The sequence below is a fragment of the Galleria mellonella genome, unplaced genomic scaffold (assembly GCF_026898425.1).
Source record: "Galleria mellonella isolate WM207_F2 unplaced genomic scaffold, CSIRO_AGI_GalMel_v1 utg184, whole genome shotgun sequence".
In the NCBI taxonomy this organism is placed as follows: Eukaryota; Metazoa; Arthropoda; class Insecta; order Lepidoptera; family Pyralidae; genus Galleria; species Galleria mellonella.
This window is the reverse complement of record NW_026442025.1, coordinates 4,605,051-4,627,669: the sequence shown is the minus strand read 5'-3', so window position 1 is coordinate 4,627,669 and position 22,619 is coordinate 4,605,051. Positions and strand designations below refer to the sequence as shown.

General features: G+C 33.0%; 1 protein-coding gene across 9 annotated transcripts in view; it reads left to right on the top strand.

Annotated features, from left to right (window-relative positions):
- The window catches only part of LOC113512185 (homeodomain-interacting protein kinase 2), a 133,452-nt gene that overhangs the window by 5,669 nt on the left and 105,164 nt on the right, over positions 1 to 22,619 (top strand). For all 9 annotated transcript variants that reach the window (XM_052893819.1, XM_052893824.1, XM_052893822.1 and 6 more), the window contains exon 2: positions 7,974 to 8,159. In XM_052893819.1, coding sequence (XP_052749779.1) covers positions 7,977 to 8,159 — 183 coding nt within the window. In that variant the 5' untranslated portion in view covers positions 7,974 to 7,976. The remainder of the gene's footprint in view (positions 1 to 7,973; positions 8,160 to 22,619) is intronic.

Here is a 22,619-nt window from a genome sequence, read left to right as displayed (position 1 = left end):
TAAATACAGAATATGATTATTTCAAAAATGGTGGAATATAAAGAGCAGCCAGGTATTCTTGTCGAAGGTCTAACAACAGATTTAAATTCAAATCTTTTAAATACGTCTACAGAACACCTCGTAATTCATTCCAATGTGTATGTTTGTGAAGCTGCTTTTACGTAGTAAAACGTAGGTGCTTATATTGTTAGATTAACAAAATATTTACGATTCGAAAAATAAAGGAAATATAGGTATTTATCACGGGAACAACAAGTTATCGGCTGGTATTATTCCACGTGTGTATAAAATGTATATGAAGTAGGTACCTAGTATTATGTTTTTAAAGTGTAATACCTACCTACTTATTGTTTGTTTTTTATTCTCGAAGATATTAATGTGACAGGTGTAAATGTCAAAACGTAAAAAAGAATTTCCCGTAAATAATTTGCGAATTGTTCTCGGTCATTATATTTGCGAACAATATTCTCTGCATTGGCAGAAAACATGAAATATCCTTTTTGTACTCCACGTGCCTATAAAATTAAAAATAAATTGATTACACTTTATTCTTATAAGTTAAATTATTAATTTTTATTTGGCTAATTAATAATTATTAAATAATAGTTCAAGTACTTTTAAGATACATAATCATTTAATAATACTTTAATTTTTACAATATATATACCTTAAGTCATTTAAAACTAAATACCTTATTAACTTTTGATTTATTGGGTTTAAAAAATAATTTTAGAAATGGCCGATTACGTTTGAACTGTGTCTAAATATTAAAAAAAAAGAAAGACGTAGCGATTTCTTTGCTGTAACCTCTCTTATTCACAGAGTTGGCATATTCGCGGCAAAGACTAAAGAGGTCAACAGCCAAGTCTCTTTTGGCTGTATGTAGCTATTTTGTATTCAAGCCACGCTGTGCCGAGTGATATGCATTTATGTCAATTTGTGGTGCTTTGTCTTCAGTAGGTATTTTATTTAATTTATTTGTTATATTTTCTTTATTTCTTAAAGCCATCTGTGTGTAGAACTTCAGTTGAAATTAAAATACTTATATACCGTTTTGTGAAAATATTATTTTACATGGATTTTTTTTTAATAAAAATAGATTTTGTACAAAAATCGTCAGCATGAATACCTGTCTTACTCAATTTATTTCTATGTATTTCTATGTTATGTAAAAGAACTAATGTAATCAACTCCCACCAGTTTTTGATCAGCTGATAGAGGTTTTTTGCTGAGCTATCGGTATATACTGGTGAGGCACCAGTGGGAGATGATATTCGAGCGTGAATGTTGCAAGGTGTTGCTGGTTTACTGTGACGAATTCGACAAGAATTAATCATATTGGTTTACAGGGGGACCGCGTGGAGGTCGACCTAATACAGTATATTGTAAGCAATGGGACTTTCAGACCCCATTACTAACGATAACTTTATCCTCAGCTAAATTGTACCTCTAGTGCTGAATTTGATTTCGTACCTACTGTAGACCTATTCGTTAAAACTACAAAGTAATTAATTTGTAGGTTTGTAATCATCTGTGTAAACCGTGCGCACCGTTGCTTTTCGAAAAGCGTGCCCAAAAATATAACTCATGTTCCTATCGGCAAGCAGCTATGTTTGTACGGTAATGCATGAGCGGTACCGTAGACCCTACAATGTATTTAATTCTGTAAAGCCCAAGTCGATATATTCGTGTTTTGGCGACAGTTGCTATATTCCATCTGGTGAGCTTGTTCGCTATTTAAAGTTTATTTAAAAAAAATAGTCATTGTAAGATAAAACGTTGTCTCGTCGTATCCAGCAGTCAGCAGGTACTGTCACGTGAAAATGAATACTTACAGACAGTCGGACGCCTTTAGCAACTGCTAATGTATATTTAGCCAGTTTGGCGTCATACTTGTAGTGGTGCTTTTATTTTTAATAAAGTTATTATTGTTGGCCAGTTCGAGTTGCAACGTAACAAATATTGAAGCCAAAATCTTAAATAGTTTTTTTTGTTAATAAATTTTGCAACACTTTTTAAATCTCATCTATAGGATACAATTTTCTGAGTCAAAATTATATTATTCTAATATATATATATATATATATTCTAAACTTTATGACATAAAAGTTTCGAGTCCAAAAGGATCGAGTCTTGGTCCGTTATTATATTTTTGTATCTACCAGTGGATATACCAACCACACCAGAAGTTCTATTTGCAACTTTTATGTCTCACTAACTCTCAAATTGTTCGCTGTTTAGAAGTTACCTTCATTTCCTGTTAAAAATGCATTTTGTTCATAATTATTTATTCCGTTTTTGCTCCCTTTCTAAATTCGAACCCTCAACTGGACTAGCAAGCCGGAAGCCACAACCGCTTCGCCAGCTGTTCGCCAACTTGTAGTCATATATATGACCCACTTTCACCTAACCACATAAATACTTCTTTTGTGTTGATTTCTTTGTACATATATTGCAAATTAAAGTGGTAGTTTAATTTTATACTTAATGTTTAAATCCTGAATGTATTTACTATTATCATTATAGTGTAATGATTTCATTGACTAAGAAGTGTTAATGTGATAGTTAATTTTATTGTAATCTAAGTACATGACTAGAGTACAACAAGTTGAACATAGGCATTTAAAAGGCAATAATACAAGCTACACTATAACTTAGTTTACGCGTTTGTCATGATACCGCGTCATATTTTTAATTATCATTGGATTTCAATTTGCGCTCCGCAACTTTTTATCACGCTTGGGTCTATAATTGGACGTGGAAATGCAACAATACAATAGAAATACAAGAAAGAAGCGGAAAGACAAACACTGTTGTATACTTTTTAATTATTATTGTTATGTACTTATTTTTTTTTTACTCGTATTAATCTATATCAATTAATTGATATAGTTTCTTGTTTATCCTTTATGTGAATTAGACACTAAAGTACTGCTTGTCAAGTATCTACCTGCTCGACAAGCATGTTTAATCACATCTGATGCAGCCGTCATCATTCGGAGTCATATGTATTTTCACCAATACAGAGCTACGCTAAACATATAGTTTCATCAAGCTACGTCAAGTACGTGTTGGGCGAACAAAATGAATTGTTTTTCAAGTACGAAATTTCCAAGTGCTATGTTTAATCACTTAGGGAGCCTTTTAAGTCAAACATTTTCTCTTCATAGTCGTCTCCTTCGTTAATCAGAGATATATATAAATATATATATATATATATATATATATATATATATATATATATATATATATATATATATATATATATATATATATATATATATATATATATATATATATGTATATTTATATATATGTATATATATATATATATATATATATATATATATATATATATATATATATATATATCTATATATATATATAGTGATTTGAAATACATGTGAAGTAATTTAAATAATCTTTTGTGATAATATCTGTCTATATATTTATTAAAACATGTTACATATGAATAAGGTATATAATTATATAACAATGTGAAAATAGGTCATAAATATTAAAGATGGAATTGAATTGCTGATTGCCTCGCTTAGATATGACCATGATAAATATGATACATTAAATTACCTTATTGTGTACATACTATATAAAAAATGTATAAAGAAACAATACCAATTTCTATTGCGTTTTTTCCATCAGACAAATAGTCCATTTACGTGTATTATTTCTAGCCAAACTTACATTGTAAGACGTGGTACCTATTGTTTTCGTCATTTCTCCGTTACCGATTTACGGTTTTATTATATTCCTTTACACGGTAAACTCCATCTGTGGCTTGGTATAAAATTTAATTCGATTCTCACATTTATGATTCCTGTAATAGGTTTTTACCGGTATTCCTTTGGCACAGCAATCAACGTACGTGACAACGTGGTGATTTAGACACAGTATGCCTCCAAAATTTCTATTTAGGCACGTACGTCTATGTATGTATTGAATTGTAATGTTTTATCATAATAATTATAGTACTAAACTAGTATTTTGCACGCTATTTCATACGCGTTTCGTGTTTCTAGATGACGTATCACGATAAAATGTAGGTACACCAGATTTCAAGTTAGCCCTTTAGGAACATAACTGAAAATCGCATCCGATTTGGTGCAGTAGTTTTTGCATAACGTCGCAACAAACATACAGATACACAGACAGACAAAAATTTTATAAATTATTTGACTTCTATTGGTCTTAAAGACTGCTTATATTAATTTTTCTAAAATATTTCCCATATAGATATTGTCTAGTTACAATTTTATAGTTTATTACTATTAGTAACATATAAAAATAATAAGATTATTAATGTCATATTATTATGTTAATACATATACCCAATGACACAAAGGTCATTATTGTTCGCTAATATATTAGCGAATACCGTTCATTATGCAAATGGTGTCAGAGAAACATTTTTTTCTTTTTATAGTTATCGTACATAATTTAAATCGTACCAGTAATAAATATTATATTATAACTTTTTAATATCTTATTATTCATACATTTTTATTATATTGATTTTTATATACTTAATTTAATTCATAGAAATCGTGCGTGTTTTAACATGACAAGTTAATTGCTTCATAATTTGATCTATACCGTTCGTATGCTTCCTGTTTAAAAAAAAAAGAAAATAACGTACCATAGAGACGTGCATATAGAGAGCGAGACAAAAATAAATAATTGTAAATAATAGCATCCGAAACGGTCTTAACGACCATGTTTTATTCTAAACGCTCCGAGAAAGCATTGCGTTGAGCAATTCCTCTTGTGCATAATACCCGTTATTAGCTTTTATGTCGCTCATCGCATTTAGTTGTCACGTTTTAGATATAAAGTCTGCAATGTACGATGTTTGCACACGTAATGAGTTGTGTAGACAGTAATTAACGTTATTCACTTGTCGGATTATAATTTTCACGCCAATACCATAATTATACAGTAAATTGTAAGGACATTGGTTGTTTAGCCAGAGGGAGACTTTGTACAAAAGTCGTTTGCTTGGGTACCTCTGTCCCATTCGTGTTTCTACTGTGAAGCTGTTGTGTTTGCATGGCTGTGTTTCGGTTTGAAGGTTGGGATATGGCAGTGAATTTACAGGGTACAGTGAAATAACACCTGGGTCCTCAGGAATGACAACGCATAGGGGTATCATGTATACTCTGTTATGTTCATAGTACTGCTCATGTCTATAGGCGAAAGTTACCATTTTCCATCAGGTAGGCCGTTAGCTTGTTTGCCATTTTAAGTTGCCTTCCGTATAAGGGGAGTTTTACCAGTAGTTGCCACGTTTAGGCAAGCGGGTTGGTAATCACAGTTAGGTTTTGGTGATGTTTTAAGAGGGACGCTACTATTCATCCCTCGACCATTAAATTCTCTTACGACATCCACGGAAAAGGAAGGGAATTTATTTAATATTTGATAGAAATTGTGTATATTTTTCGAAAACTTTGTACCGTAACTAGAAAAGGATTGAAAAAAATCTTCTTTATGCAAGTAGTATTTAATATAATTTTGTCGTATAACCTGTCTTCGAAATTGTAATATTTCGTAATATTATGCTTCAGCGCCAGATGACTATTAATCACTGTCTAAAACCTGTCTCCCTATTAAATTCGTGTAAAACGGCAAATTTTACCCTCAGGGCATATAAGAAATAACTTTTCTGTTTTATTTTATAATTATTAATGTTTTTTAATTAATTATATTATCTTAATCTTATTACATTTGTCTTTTTAATAGAGTAATTAACATTTTATCTAAATCTAACGACATAAATAAAAAAAATAAAATTAAACAGTTTAATGCGCAATATGTTACTATGACTTAGGCCAGAAACACATTGACAATTAATTATGACTCGGTTAATCCCTTGAGGTTTACCAAAGCATTAATATACCGCATTTTACCACATTTTTTTTATTATTTTTCACTACACTCTAGTAAACTTATTTATAAATTTCATATTTATGAGGTTAGGGTTAAAGTTTGATAATAGAAAATGTTTGTAATACAGTAGGTAAAATAAATGTTAGGTATTGAGAGTTGAGGACATAGATTTGTTCAAGGGGTTACAAGAGGCCTTTACCTTATAAGCCATATTGAATTTTCTTCCCTTTGCGTCTTCTATCTAATCTTTATTAGAGTATATATGTATATATATTTATAAATACATAACTCATAAATCAAACTATTCTAAACTTTTCATATTTTTTTTTAAAATAGTACAAGCACACCAAAAGTCAGTCCACCCTTCCACTAAAGTAATTCACAGTTTATAACATGTTTGGTCGGTTCACCCACGCGTTGGGTTTAGAAAGCCGATGGGAGCCGCTAATGCCTGGTTTTGGAGCCCGACCGCTTCATTGTTCTACCACAATAGGATTATAGGATATCATAGACATTTTCACTTCCGTCCGCCATTAGCAGATTTTCATAGGCCGTTTATTAAAATGACTAAAGCGATTTCGAAAAGTTATGACTGCTGTTTTGCAGGAGAAACTATTTCGGTAATTCGTTTTCTTTCGGTTGTATTACGATAATGTGTGCGTTCAGTTCGGTTTATAATCTTTATGCAACCGAAGATAGAAAATAGCTTTAGAGTGAATATTTTGTTGACCGAGTCATTTTGGTTTAGACTACATACACATATGAAAAGAAATCTTATTCTATATCGTAAAATTTGACAATGTATTTTTTAAAACCCCAATTTGGGTTGTACTATTGATGATATGACGTACTGGGATCCTGAGCTTGAGTCAGGGGGCAGGGGAAGGGATGGTTAGTAATGAATGCTAGTTCTCATTACCAACAATATGCCTCGTGAATAGCCACGATGTGTCAATTGTACTGACTTCATCCTCATTCTCTCATCTTCCACTGGTGTCCTACCATTGTATACCATTAGCATAGGTGCCATGCTATTCCATCTTTATCTGTAAAAGAACTTATGTCGCATGAATGTTTATTTCGTTTCGAATGTTGCGCATATTTATAGGTGATAGTTGATATCCTGCAATCCCGTACTAGTATTACAAAATACGTCATTACCGTATTCAATGCAACCTTATAAGTGTTCGTCTCAGATTTTATTATAATAAGCGGATTTCACGTTCGGCCGGGGCTCGAGTCAGTCTCGGCTCAAGGCGAATCAGGTTTCATTGTAAATCTAGATTGTTTGGTATCGTTCGTGTTTCTGGTCGCCAATATGAACGTACAGTGGAACATCCCACTAAACGTTGAACTTCAAACATTCAAGATTATTATTTGTTTCGCCTGACCTCCTAATCATAGAAGTCGCGTTTTTTACTACGCTACTTAATCTTCACTGGTCAAATTTGCGCCATCTTTCTACGTCTTCTTTACAAGTTAATTTTACAAAACAGACATGTCTCACGGTAATGGCGGCTCTTAGCAAATGAGAGCTCGATTATTACGACGCTTTCTATGTAATTACTTTAAGTAAACGCCGAAAAAATATTAAAATTGGCCGACGCTCGTCGGTGAGTCGTTAATTTTAGACACCCACGGCGACTATCGTTTCGTACGTAATTAAATTGGTTTCGCTTTCAAAAGATGATGAAGGGCTCGGTAGAACGATGTTATTTCAATGATATTATTTAAATAGCACGTATAATTGTTAAACTTTAATAATTTTATTATCGTTCGGGTAGACATTTATAATCTTTTATTGCCACAAGGTCGAAGTATATTTTAATCATATATCCGATTATTGTAACCGGATTAATTGAAATGCATACCTATCAATAAATGATTTCGATACAAATGTACTTTGTCTATGTATGGGACTAGATTGTCCAGTTTAATAAGTTTTATTGTAGAATTATTATTTCACTAGCTTTGCCCCCTTAATTTATTAAAAAAAGACCTTATTTTGTTACCACTTTGTGCCTATATTTATAAAGTTATGGATGTCGCTAAAATACGTATTCTTTTCTCAGGGAATGCATGTCATGTACCCGGAGCCGCCGGCGCAATATCGCAGAAGTCAGCCCGAGAGCACGCAGCCTAATTACCAGCCGGCCGTGTCGCCGGCGCGCCAGCAACCAGCCAAGAAACGTCGCGTGCTGAGCCCTACGGCGTCACACACGCAACAACACGTACAATCGGACACCACCGGCTACAAGGTACATTCGATATGACCATTACCCAAATACCATAATCCCTTGAGCGCACCCAAGACTCACGATGCCTTACATTTGTACTGTATTACAAGTATTAGCTCACATCGAACTTTAACCTTAACATAATAAAGTTGAAATTTATAAAGAATAGATTATTAGACCATAGTGAAAAAGAATAAATATAATTAAAAATGAACTTTTTTTATAATAACTCCACACTCAACGCTTCAGGGAAAAGTCTTCTCAGCCCTCGCTACTCCCCGTTAAAAGAGGTCTTTTAAAAATATCACTTGTAATTTTGTTTTTGTCAATACTCGAAATTGTGTTGATTCTTAACCACGCGGCAATGGTATGCATCCTTATCGGTCAACCCCATGACCCAGAATGCATACCATTCTGGACTTTGACGTCCAAATAATCTATAATCTACCTCGTCACCTTTAACAGCCACGAAAAGATACTATTACGTTCCAATTGGGTCTAATAACATTAGTATAGCTATATAACAGTCTTATATTAAAATGAAATATGACTTTAGGTCTCTTAAGTGTTTTATGGTGGCGTTTGAAAATGCTATTAGCCCTATAACAGTTACACGATTTAGTCGTAAACGGTCGCATCATCAAATGTGTAAGACTATGTTATACAACGATTATTGATCTATGACTATAGTAATAAAGCGGCTAAGACGTGTTTCCCCAAGAGTATTTAATATGTATACATATTTGTTTTGTGATAATCTTTTACGTACTCATAATTGTTCAAGGTCAGATTATGTTAAATAAAATATATACTAATTCAGTGTGTGCATTTCTGTAAATGTACGATATAATAGTGTAGATAGCAAATGGCGTAGTATGAGCCTTTACCTGTGTCCAGAGACATACGTAATAGAAATACACGACGCAAATATAGAATATACATGAAAACTAAATATGTCACTACTAAACTATTTGACGTGTTGTATCAAAGCTATTTATTAATAAAAGTATACTCTGTTATGCCTATAGTATTGCTTATGTCTATAGGCGACGGTTACCACTTTCCATCAGGTGGTGCGTCAGATTGTTTACCATTCTGAGTTGTATTAAAAAAAATAACAAACACCGTTCCGTGATTGTCAGTCTTCTAAACTTTTTCGAAATAAACTCAAATGCTCATTATTGCCTCTTTACCTTGCTTCTGTTCTTAATTTTTTTTCTTTTTGTGCATACTTTTAACTTATGCTATCTGCATCATTCTTGATGAGGGGAATAATGAAGAGTTTTTCATTCATTCGTTCAATATAAGAACATTGACTTTCATGTTATTATTTTTATAATAAAAGTAAAAATGCTACGTTATACATCAATGTATATTAATTATGTTATATATTATATTAATAACATCATTTGTCAAATTAGATCTTTATTACACTTACCATCAAATTTATTATAACCACAAGGCACGGTAAGTAGTACTTGCCGTCGGTAAACATACCTTGTGGCTACGGCATTCTGGTATAAAAAATTCACTTTCTATGGATTTTAATACGATACATTTTGTACGAGTATGTACCTTCCAATGAAACTATATTAGTCCGTTAATATTACCCCTTCGGCAATTGAAAAGACTTTGCAAGTAAAAAATGAATCTTATTACAATTTGTGTAAAGTGGTTTTTACGTTTTACTGAAGTGTAACTTATGTTCAGTCGTCTATACTGCTTCTTGCTTGAATATTTCAATCCACAAGTTAGCATAGCATTTCTTATGATCGCGGAAACTTAACTTAAGAGGCCCTCCTTATTAATAATTGTAACGTAACGATTGACGGAGGAATAAAATTATAATATTATTCAACCTATTAGTACTAATAGTAGGTACCAGCTCATTATAAATGTGTAAGTTCGTAAGATGTTTGAAGGTTTATTACTCAGTCACTTCTAAATGATCAGCCATTTAATATATAATAGCTGTTTTTAAATGGAATCTGATAAACAAATTGGTACTTAAATATTTAGGCTAATTTTTATCTTAATTCACGTGGAAAATATATAACTTTTGCGGGGTGTTACAGTTATTAATGTTATATATAAAAATATTGGTACACAATCATCGTTTATGGATTTTATAGTATAACTGAGGAAGCAATTTGTCAGCTCACTTTGAAAATGGTAATTGTTGCCTATAAACAGAGATGGTATCCTACGTTCTATAGAAAAAAAAATGTATATTTAACTTTCTAAGTAAAATAATAATATTTATTAATATTAGCCTTATAAAATTTTGAGTCCAAAGGGTATAGAGGAATAATACCTTAGTCCTCAGGAATGGCAACGCATGGGGGGAGGGGTATCATGGGCGAAACAGTATACTCTGTTATGTCCCTGATATTGCTCATGTTTGTAGGCGACCGTTACCATTTTCCGTCAGGTGGGCCGTCAGCTTGTTTGCAATTCTAAGTTGCATAAAAAAATGTCCCTAGATAAATATTAAGTAGATTACATTATCTCGTTATTTCCATGCTGAAGAACTGTTGTGGGTTTTTCAATTGTAAGGTTTTGCGAAATAAAAATCTACTACGTCGCTTTGCAAGTTTTTTAATCCATATAGTGAGGGCTTCTTAAGTTACTTCGACAAGATTCACATGAACATTTATATGGATGGGAAAGGTTACTTGCGCTACGTGTTAGAATCGCAATAATTTTACTGGTTTTTCTTCATTATTTATTATTATTACACCTAGAAGATTATACTAAACCAACCGGGATTGCACACAGAGTATAAATATATCGATATCATTGAAATGTCATTTGATTATCAGATGTTATCACAACTCACCGGCGCCGTACTTCTTACTCGATATGATGGCGAATATCAATACGTCAATATGCGATACGATAACGATTTTTGTAACGCAGTAGGATTTCAAGTTAATTCAGCGTGACGTTTAGGCGAGCACCGCCTGATGAATATGTAATTGAGTCAACACTGTCGCCCCGTGTTGAGGTGCGGTGCTTTGGCAAACGAAGCGTTCATTATCACGCAAATCGATACTTAGAGGATCTAATGTTTGAATCGACACGTGATTTCTCCCAGATGTGCCAAACTATACTTCATTGTGTCATTGGAGGAAACTGAATTTTTCAAAGAAAACTTTTATATATATTTCTGATAGGAAAAGAGCGATCCATTTGGAATGTATTGAGCCAGCGCCCAGTCAATGTGCGCTATATACAAGAAGAGTGAATATAAAACGTATTCGAATTTAACACATCTCTTCTTAAACGTTTTCTTTGTTCCCTGACACAAATAAAAATCCGAATGTTCTCGTATTTTTTCTTAATTTTTATGAGTTGCTTTGTAAGTATTTTAGCGTTATTTGTGTGTTTGCTGAATAATAATAATCGGTTTTGTAAATTTAATACTAAAGTTCTTAGTCAATAACTCGGGTCCATGATAGGTAGGCAAATATTATACAATGAATTTATATAATGTAACTATTTCAGCTATTTTTGTTTGTCTCTTTATTATATACACTATAAAGCAAGTATCAGATGAGTTTTGGTAAAGCTTGGAAAACTACATAGATTAAGTATATCTTAAATGGACACTAGGGCAATTAATCTTTTCTCTCGGTTTCAAACTAAATTCAACGTGTCCCGAGTTCCGAACACACTGTGCTACAGCGGTTTGATTTGTTATTTAGTATCATTAATTATTTTGAAAACTTGTTCTAATTCTATTTCTAATTTTATCTAAAATATTATTCAGACAAAATTAGATATATACTTACCAGTTAGATCGAATACGTTACTTCAATGATACGTCTTATAAAAAATAAAATGTTTTGTATAAAAAATTTAACTAATATTATTATATAACAGCATTTTACTTACGTATATTAATAACATCTGTGTGGTCTCGGCATAGAATAGGCCATTTCCTTTTTTTCCTGTGGGTGTCGTAAGAAGCGACTAAGGGAACTTAATGAACGAGAGATGGGCAGCAGCGTCTTCCTTAAAACGTCTCCGAGGCCTAACTACGGTTGCCAATCTGCACGCCAAGCGAGGTATTGGCAAAACCCTCCATTAGAGGGAGGCTTATGCTCAGCAGTGAAGAATTAATGGCTGATATGATATAATACATTAATAACATGCAATATTTGTATTTATTTAATGATATACAACATAAGGCAAAAAATATATAAAACAAAAACTTGAATGTACTACTTTGTTTCTGTTGTAATATGGTTATTTTTGGTTTTATACAGTCATTCTGTTGGGAATAAATTCCTCAATATGCGATAATTTTAATATAAACTTTAAAAGCATTGAAATAATTAAAAATAACTAGTGAAAAATTTTTATTGCATTTTGGTGTGTTATGAAAAAAATATGTTGGAATTTCAAGGATCCACCCACGCGGAACTAGATCTCCCTCCCGTTTCCGTGAATATCTCAATGTCAACGAAAGTGTCTTTGTTAAAGGATGCCCACATCGTATCTAGACCCGACGCTTTGTTTTTATTATGCGTTGATATATTAGTCTGGATATTTGATGACGTGTTTGTTTACGTACAAAAAGGTGGCGGTACGACCTTCTAGCTAGGTCATTTATATGAATTACTTTATTAGAGTACGAATCAGCAGGTTGACTTATGGCGCAATTGAATGTGAATCATATCTAGGGTGAAATCGAAATAATTTGCTTCCTTTTAATTAAGTTTAAAAATAAAAAAAAAAAAAAAAACTGAACATTGTTCCTAAAGAAACAGGCTGGCGGGGCGTTAGTGATACATGATAGGCGAGGAATAAAGGCAGGTCAGTTGGTCCATCGTGAAGAATTCATTAAGAATTAACTACGGTGTCCGGGAAGGACTGCGTGGAAATCGAACAAGATATCCTATCAGGTACATATTGATAGCAATAAGGCCACTATACTCCATCAATAACAATCCTTTCCCGCTCAGGATGGTTATGCTATGAGACAGGATGAGAGACTTTATTTTTTATCTTTTTTCCACTCATTTATCATCATCATCATCATCATCATCATGTCTACTCGATTTAACTTTTGAAAATTGATTAATTGTTGGATAAACTTTGCCAACGTGGGTTCGCAATGTGTAGCGCCACATCTGTCGCGAGATGGTCTCTTTACCGTTACCCAACATCTGGGGCACTTTTGAAAGTACCTCCCGCCACGACACGGCATGCTGTGTAATGCAACCGAAATAAGATTGCACTCCTTAATAGTGTATTTTTACTTCAGGATATCGGTTTACTTTTGGTTTAGGTATTGATTACAACGGACCAAATTGTAGGTTTTTGGAAACGCTCGCGTCAAATTGCGATATCGCCGCAACATTGTATGCAATTGTAATGCATTTTGCCCGCATTAGTTGAATAATCCGTGTTTTTGCCAGAAAACGCTATTTATGTATATGAACCATAATAATACTCCGATTTGACATGCACCGTTTTGAATTTGCTTCAGCTGTGACTGTGAATCATTTTGGACAAAAATATTTTCCTATTTGAATATTGTCCAATTTTAAAGATAAATAAATGAATTTATTGTGCTGTTCTCTCTTCTCTTATATTTGTAATATTCTACTGTCTCGTCTAGATGGCGTCAATTAACAAGTTTGAGGCTATTAATTTATATAAAACGCTGGCTAGAGTCTGAAACGACATTCTGCAACTAAAATTTGTCTGGTATTCCGGCGAAATCATTAAATCTGAAATTATGCTGAAGATGTTTAAGAACAACATTAATAATAATATTTAGTCGAAGCTCTTTGTAAATTTTGTTCTTCTCTTCAGTTTGTAACATAATACTTTTTCAACAATCAATTTAAAATTTTACTTTTAGAGATAGATTTAAATAATAGTGCGTCAGTAAACGACCCAAATAACAGATTTTACGTTAGTAAAATCGTATTTTTTTCCTGGATCTATATTTATGATAAAACAGAATTTTAATAAACTTGCGCAAGTGGTGAGGAGCACGTGGATGGTCGGTGTAGCCTCGTGATGGGCTCAGCAACGTGACCCGAGTGGCAGCCGAGGGGAGCCGATTGGCTTCGGGAACACACGATGTGCGCAGACAATTCATTGTAGTTCATTATGATTGAAATATAAACATTGATACTAGGGTCTGTGACTAGCTAAATTGTCTTTAATGGTATGAGTATACGAATATAATGGGAACAATCATTGTGTTAAAAGTGCTCTGAAATAATGTATTGATTTTTGTGGCCTGTATGAGAATTTGAGATGTTTTCAAAGAACATTTTCAATATAGAGAAACTGTCGTTTGCTTGGGCACCTTTGCCCCATTCGTTTTTCTACCGTGAAGCAATTGTGTTTGCATGGCTGTGTTTCGGTTTGAAGGGTAAGATATGGCAGTGAATTTACAGGATACAGAACAATAACACCTGAGTTCTCAGGAATGGCAACGCATGGGAGGTATCGTGGGCGAAACAGTATACTCTGTTATGTCCATGGTACTGGTCATGCGTATATGCGACGGTTACCACTTTCCATCAGGTGGGCCGTCAGCTTGTTTGCCACTCTTAAGTTGCATAAAAAAACCTTGATAAAATAACTCTTAATAACTCTAGCACAAACCCAAATTAAACTTTTTTCAAAATTATAGAAATGATATTTATTTGCCAGAAATATTTTAGATAAGATGTTGTATTTGTCAAGTTTACAAGATATCTATTATGTTTTGCCACATCAAATGGCTGCAAATATTAACCACAGAGTTAATAATCTGATCAGAAAAAGCTCATAAATTACCTAGTAGTAGTAGTATTGGATAAAATAATATCAGTCAGTTTTACATGTACAGAATTTACTTCCTAAATGTGATCCATTAAATTACTTTAAGAGATTATAGAAAAGCTTTTGTTTAAATCGATAAAAAATCTATTTAGACTTGGACTTTGTTCAATTTTTGAATAACAGTTAATTGGATTTTACCTGTGGTAATAGGTACATCGATTGTCATTAAAAACCTTTTACAATTACGCCGTTATATCCAATCCCCCGAATGTTATATGCGTAGTGAAAATTTTGTGAAAACAGTTTAATCAGTGTCACGGTTGGCCAGCAGAATTTGTACTCTAAATCCAGTGGTTTAGGTGCGATAAATGAAAACACGGTATAGTATGACGCAATTGTATTTGTTTACGTCGACCGAAGTGGCTACGTGCATTTTGCGAGCAACTGGCACGACGTTGCCAATTCGTGCTTGCGCCAAATTTGGTTTCGTGATGGTTGGTGAGACGCTGATCACTGTACCCACTTTTTGCCTGTAACTATCGTCCTCATTAACTGGCATACTCATTTTCACTCTGTTGTCAACTTTAACGATAGCGGAGTATATGTTTATAACTTTACATATCAGGTTATCCGTTTTAGAATATGGAAACTTGATTTGAAAGTGTTGGATCGCACGTAAACAAATTATCTGAGCACTAATATACTTTCTCGTTATAATTTTTTAATAGCATTTTTGCAATACAATTAATTTGGGTTTCCGCTTTTATAAGCGTGTATTTAAATACATCGTTGTAAGATTGTACTTATTTAATTTCGGTCTTACCATTTCTGCACCGACATGTTTACGAACGTCTCCCTCCTCCGGTCGTGCGGCGTTGCCGTTCAGTGCAATTTTCTTATTGTGCCGATTTTGCGGATCGTTGCATCAAAAAAATGCTCTCGCGCAGTTTTGCGCATCAAATTTCAATTACACGGGAAAAACTGCGAGGACGAATCGCTCCCGGATGTCATTATGAATGGCTGCGATAATTGTAATTGGGTACCTACAGTCTGCTTCTGGTTTCCTGTTTGTGAAAACGTCAAGGTGTTCCTTGTCTTGGTTGTTTGGATTGAAATTGAATACTTATATGTATTGGCGTCACGCCGTGACATGGGTGTTTTTCATTGATAATTAAAGGTTTTAAAAAAGAAAATTTATATTGCTCGTTACATTTTTGATATTGTATTTTAATGTAATAATTAATTGTTTTACTAACGTGTGATTTGGTTGAGTAAGCTCGATTAGTTTAGAGACCATTCGTGACCCTTAATTATGAGCGGCTGCGATACGAGCGTGAGCCTGACTGCTATTTATTTATATCTTTATTTATTTATGCTACATTTTTATATTAATGAGCATTTTTTTTTTTTAATGAAACAGAGTAACTTATCACTAAATAGAAAATGATACTGTTGTCTATGGATATAAACAACCGTGTATACAGAATCTACCGAATCAGTACTTATACCAGTACTCACCCATAGCGTCTATCCTAAGGATTAATATTAAAAATGTTTTGAGTTATTAGTTAAAAAATAACTAATACCTATAGTCGTATTTTTTGTTCTAGGAATAATAAGTAGTTTATATTACATATTCGTGATTTTTCACATTTCTGATAATGAAGTGAACATAAAAAACTTTTTTCACAAGTAAGTAATCGTAACACATTAACCTACTTTATACGTAGGTAAAATAAACACAAGCCGAAATGAGTCTGATTATTTTTGTTCTTAACTATAACGAGCAAAGGAATTACTATTATTTACAGATTGCCAAAAAAGTTACTTATAATATACGACATAAATCTTTCAAATTCAAATAATTTATTGTACGAATATAGGTACATACATTAAATGAAAATATTTTTTATAAGTCCTATATTTCACATTCTACTATATCGCAATGTACAATGTAAAATTAACGTCAAATCGATGTTTAATAATAATTTGTAATATAAAAATAATGTCAATATTAATCTTGTCCCTTTTCACAAATTCAGTCGAGGTTATGATGAAAAGAGACGATCGTTTAAGTGTTTTAATTTATCATACCATCTAAAGGTGTATTCTTAGCGTTGGCTGTCTTTGTAGGCCAGTATTTTTATATTACCTCGTGTTTACATTGTATAATATGCCTTGACATCGTTTCATTCGCGTAGGACGGTTTTGAGTGATTCAGATTCTCCCATTGCACTGTCTTATATTAATAACACTTAGATAGAGTAGCGTATAAATATTTCGCCAAAAACAGCTCAATTTTTTTCTTATGTGTAAGAATTTGTCAGTGTGTATTTAGATAACAAAATGTTTTAAATATTACTTGCAACACTGGAAAATGATACGCTTAAAATTATAAAAGCTTTTTGACGCTCGACTTTCCATATTATACACACATAAAATGATTTAGCTGTGCTCCAATAGAATTCAGTGAAAATGTAGACAAACGAATAATTCACTCAACCATAAGACCGTCATAGTACAAATAAAAAATCGATTAACTAGTTAAATGTTTCCATTTGTTTTAATTTCATTTATAGAGTGAGAGATTTAGTTTTGTGATAATTTCAATAGAATTTGCTTGGCTTTCCATTTATTTCTATTGAAACGGACTATAGTGCACTGTATTTGCAACACAGATTTCATGTTGGGATGTGATGGGCGAATTGGCACCGGCAACCATACAGGTCAACAACCCGCGTCCCCGGGCCCCGCGTCCCGCGTGTTACGTAACGCGCTGTTGCCACTCTCGCCACGACATTGCCAAAGTTGATCTCGGCCATGATTGTTTGCGGTGATCTTGCTCGATCAGTATCCGACTGCTATTGATATAAAATAACAGCCAAAATGCAAAAGTTGCACTTAAAACTGTTCTAAATTTAAATTGAAAAGTTCAACTTTAATTGTAACAGAACAGACCTATAAAGAGATATCTCGTAGGCGTATTCGATTGATACTACCATTAAGAAAGAAGTTATTCTTCTGAGAATATTCTAGCTTTGTTCCTCATAGAATTAATATAGCCACCAACATGAGAAATTGTAAAAAGTTATATCGTGTATTAATAAACGGATAGTGAACTTTTTGAATGTCGTTTAAAAATAGTTATCATTGGATTAGGAATGTGTGGAGTCGGTCGTTTTACGTAAATAAGAAACTAAATACCTGGATCTAGACGTTACTTTATTGCATTGTTTGTAAGAATACTTCAGCATATTTGATTACAAACGTCATTGGATAGATTAGAAATGAGTGCAAAATTTAGTTAAATGCGCTCTATTTTCAGTACAGTTTTTAAAACATTAAAACATTAATTATGTTGTGTTTTTTTTATATCAATGCCGACATCTTGCTTCTGGCGCCCGTTTACCTAACTGGTTTATCAACAATCAAGTCGACGATGTTGCGAAAGAAAGATAAACGTCTTATTTTGTTTCACGAGCCTTAGTTGGCGAGACCAAAAACTTCACTCGACTGTGACTATTTCATGTCGATTTGTCAGTGTCACAAACTTTCACCTCCATGCACTATAGGATATTGTATCTCCGGGTCAGAAACGTTAAACTTTCACGGTTGTTACCAATATGGCTTTTATACAATGTTTGTGTGACCCCATCAAAATGAGAACCATTAATTTTTCTTAATATACCCATTACTATAATAGCGGTCCAAATAATATATTATTGTTACTGATAAACTGGTAAAGAAAGACGTTTAATGGTAGGGTTAGCATGCTTGTGGCGGTTTGGATAGTGAAAGGTTTTGGTATCAATTTTAGGGCCTGTATTTAACTGATTAAATCTTTAGAGTTTCGCCTGATTTGTCTACGTCGTCTGTACGTATATCGCAACTATGATAGATAGAAATTTATTAAGAAAATAATTAAGGTCACTGAATAAAATGTGAAGATGAAAGTTTACTCGTCCAATCGAGTGAGATTTGTTGAGAAGAGAGTTTGATCATGACATAATTACGTATATACTCTTGACCAATTTTGCCTCGTTAAAAAGTTGTAATTATGATAGATATACTGGCATAATTGTAATGAACTTTTAATTTAAGAACGAGGTTCTCAATTTGTCTAATTTATTTTTTTGTGGGTTTACTCTCTTTGCGTAGTAATAACTGGATCTTGCGAAGTTCAAGTCTATTGGCTGATACACGATTTCATGTTCTACATTCAAATGTAGTGACCACAATTACAGCATGTTCTTCGCGTTTGCAAATTTGCTTTGAAATAAAACGTATTTAATTAAATCGATTGAAGGTAACACCGCGACAGTATTACAATTTCTCTTTGCACATTTAATGAGCCCACGGTAACCCTGTAGGCAAGGCGCGAGTCCGTTTCAATCGATGTCAATCGATACACTCACGACTCGTTTCAAAGTGTGTCGGCAGGTCGCGAACGGCCTAGCTATCGGGTGATATGACAACTCGTGTTGCACGAATATACAGGGTGAAATCGATATCATTAGCGTCCTTTTAATGCAATGTTCTACCAGTGAAATTGAACATTTTTCCCAGGCAAACCACTAGATGGAGTGACGATCTCAAATGCATTGTAGTGTCAGTGGATGCAGGTGGTTCAGGACCGTTCCCTATAACAGTCTTGGGGGAAGCCTATGCCCAGCAGTGGACGGATAATGGCTGAAATGATGATAATGACCAGACAAAAGTTGGTTGGAAAATGACAAAAAATTTAGAGTTTCTATACTAATATGACAGATTATCGCGCCATATTATTGTATATTAATCTGAGGTTATGTTTTATTTGTGTAACAAATAACTTAACACGTCTGTTTAGACGCAATTAAGTAACATAATTGTATGTCAGTATCGAGATTCGCTCGATTGATTTTGAGAAAACATTAAATTTCAAATTGAAATAATACATTTTAATGAAAAAAATAATTATTATGTTACAACGAGGAAATTTTAAAAGACTAATTTGGTTAACGATGCTTGTTTCTAAGCTTCGATAATTTTATAATTAAATAAGAACTCATTGTTGAGACTTTAACCCCTTATGATTTTATTATAAGTAGAGTACATTTGATCTCTCTTATCTGTTTTGTAAACAACTGAAAAAACTTACATTATCTATTTAGATTCTTTTATAAACATCGTAATTGCTAATTATATGTCTTATTTTATTTAATTAAATACATACATACATATCGGTCAGTGGTCAGTTTATTGTATAACAAATACCTATTTACCTTGCATATTTACATTTGTTTATCGCACCGTATACTGTATCAGTTTCATTATAATATTCATTAGTTACACAATAAATTGTACTCTAGAATACTTAATAGTACTCTAGATACGCTTTGCGTAACCGTCGACTGATAATAAAAACTGGTATAGTTTTAAATATTTTCGTAATCAAGTGCCAACAGCATCAATGCACGGATTTTTTAATTTAATGGGACCTGAAATAAAGAATGGAGTTCACAGTAGATATGCATAAAATATTTCGACCGTTATTAGTTTAAAAGAATTAATATAAAATATATATTTTTTTAATAAAATCACTAAATTAAAAAGTTTATAAAATTTGTTTCATGATGTTTAAAAATATCCGATATTGAGATTTATTAAATAATACCTAAAACATATTTCTTTTTCATAAAACTTTTCTGGTGTACGAATTAGGTACTCGTATATTATTATGGACAATCACTAAATTTCATCGCAATCGATCCAGTGATTTAGTCGTGACGTAACAAGCAGACAGGTGATATCGCGATAATTGTTACAAAATTAATAATAAACACATATAATCTGATATATTTCCGATGTCCTGCTTTGACTGGCTTTAATTCAATATCTGCCGCAATACAATTATAATCTTTTTATCTTATCTTTATTTTGCTACTGGGATCAGGTTATTTCCCATTGCACTTCGATCCAGCTGGATCATTTTTTAAGCAAACAAGAATGATAAACAAGACGCACTTGATAGTAAGTAGTACCATTAGAAGCATCGTGGTGATAAATTGTGACGTCCATTACACCCCTCATGCGATGCCATTCTTAAGAACTATCGTCATATGCTTTTGCCCGTAATTTTAGGGCAGTAACATACCTTTTATATTAAAACACAGTCATGTAACTTCAACTGCTTAGCAAAAGAAATAGAAGTGTAGTGAAAGTTTGTATATAAACTTTTACACAAAGTCTTTTTATATTTTACACTAGTTTTCGATGTGTATTAGACATGTATAATTAACCGGCCCCAGGAGAAAAATCCATACTTTTCAACTAGTCTTAATTTTGTAGCAAATCTTTCAAAAATATTACTTCTTCTCTGACATTTACTTTTGTATGCTCTCTTCAAGAATACGACGTGTTTAAAAATGTAAAAATATTTGATTGTTTTTATGGGTGATAATGGAAAGGTAACCGTGCGTTATCACACACGAGAAACACTAGTGATAGGTGAATATGAAGCAGATTTGTTGGCCCATCGTGACGAATTTCACAAGAATTAACTATGGTAGTTTCTAAAAGGAACCGCATAGAGGTCGCCCTAATAACAGGGTATATTGTTAGCAATAGAGCTGTTAGACTCAATTATTAACAATCGCTTTGCCCCAAAGGTGTTTGATTGTTTATTATTCAATCACGTTTAAATTTGAATGAGATTTGGTACACAGGTGGCCCATATCCGAATGAATTATAATGTTGCAGGCTACACGTACTCCTATAGTATTGTGTTCACCATCTGTTCATAATTAATCATTGTCTTATAACGTAATAATCTCACACAAAATAATGCTCGCTATGAAATTGTATAGATTTGTGAACGTGGGTGGATGTTCTGTCGGTCATTATATGAGTACGTATTTTGGAGATCCTAAAACATTTATATTTATTTCAAAGAAAGAAAAACATGTCTTAATACGCCCACGAACCAATTTATTTTAACCGTGTCTGATGGAATTGGTCAATGATAACTTCCATACAAATTTATGCCCCTTACTGAACTCCCTTGGGAGGAGAGATTGTTAGTAACGGTTTTAGTGGCTCCATTGTTAGTAATATTTTCTATTTTTATTTCAATATACCCTATCAAGTCGAACTCCACAGGGGCCGTCCTGGAAGCTGTCGTGGTTAAATTCTGGTCGACTTCGTTATAATGGGTTAGTTGTTCTTCATTCATCCTCACCTTTCATTTCTCACTGATGTCTCGTCAACATATACCGATAGCGCAGGCAGGTATTTTCATGCATTAAGCAACTCTCTTAAGGGATTAATTTTCAAAAATTCTGAGCAAGTTTGGACTGTCTCTTTTTAATATGTTACTGTTAATATATGTATTAATCATTATGGATACTAATACATTGAACGCAGGCTCAGATACTGATGCCAAGTATATCAACTTATATGAAACTTAAGGTTTTTTACTGTTAAATCATTTGTCTTGATGTTACATAAGTTATTTATCGACAGCTAGCATCTTCTCGCATACACCCTTAGGAAATGTAGTATATAGTTTTATTGATGCCCTTATAAGTAACTACTACGAATCAAAATTTACCCGGAATTAATTAGGCTTTATTGTACCTTACTTTGGTCCAAAACTTGACACGCAGTGTACGTTATCTGCAGAAATGCTGTTACGTCATATTTTAGATTTCA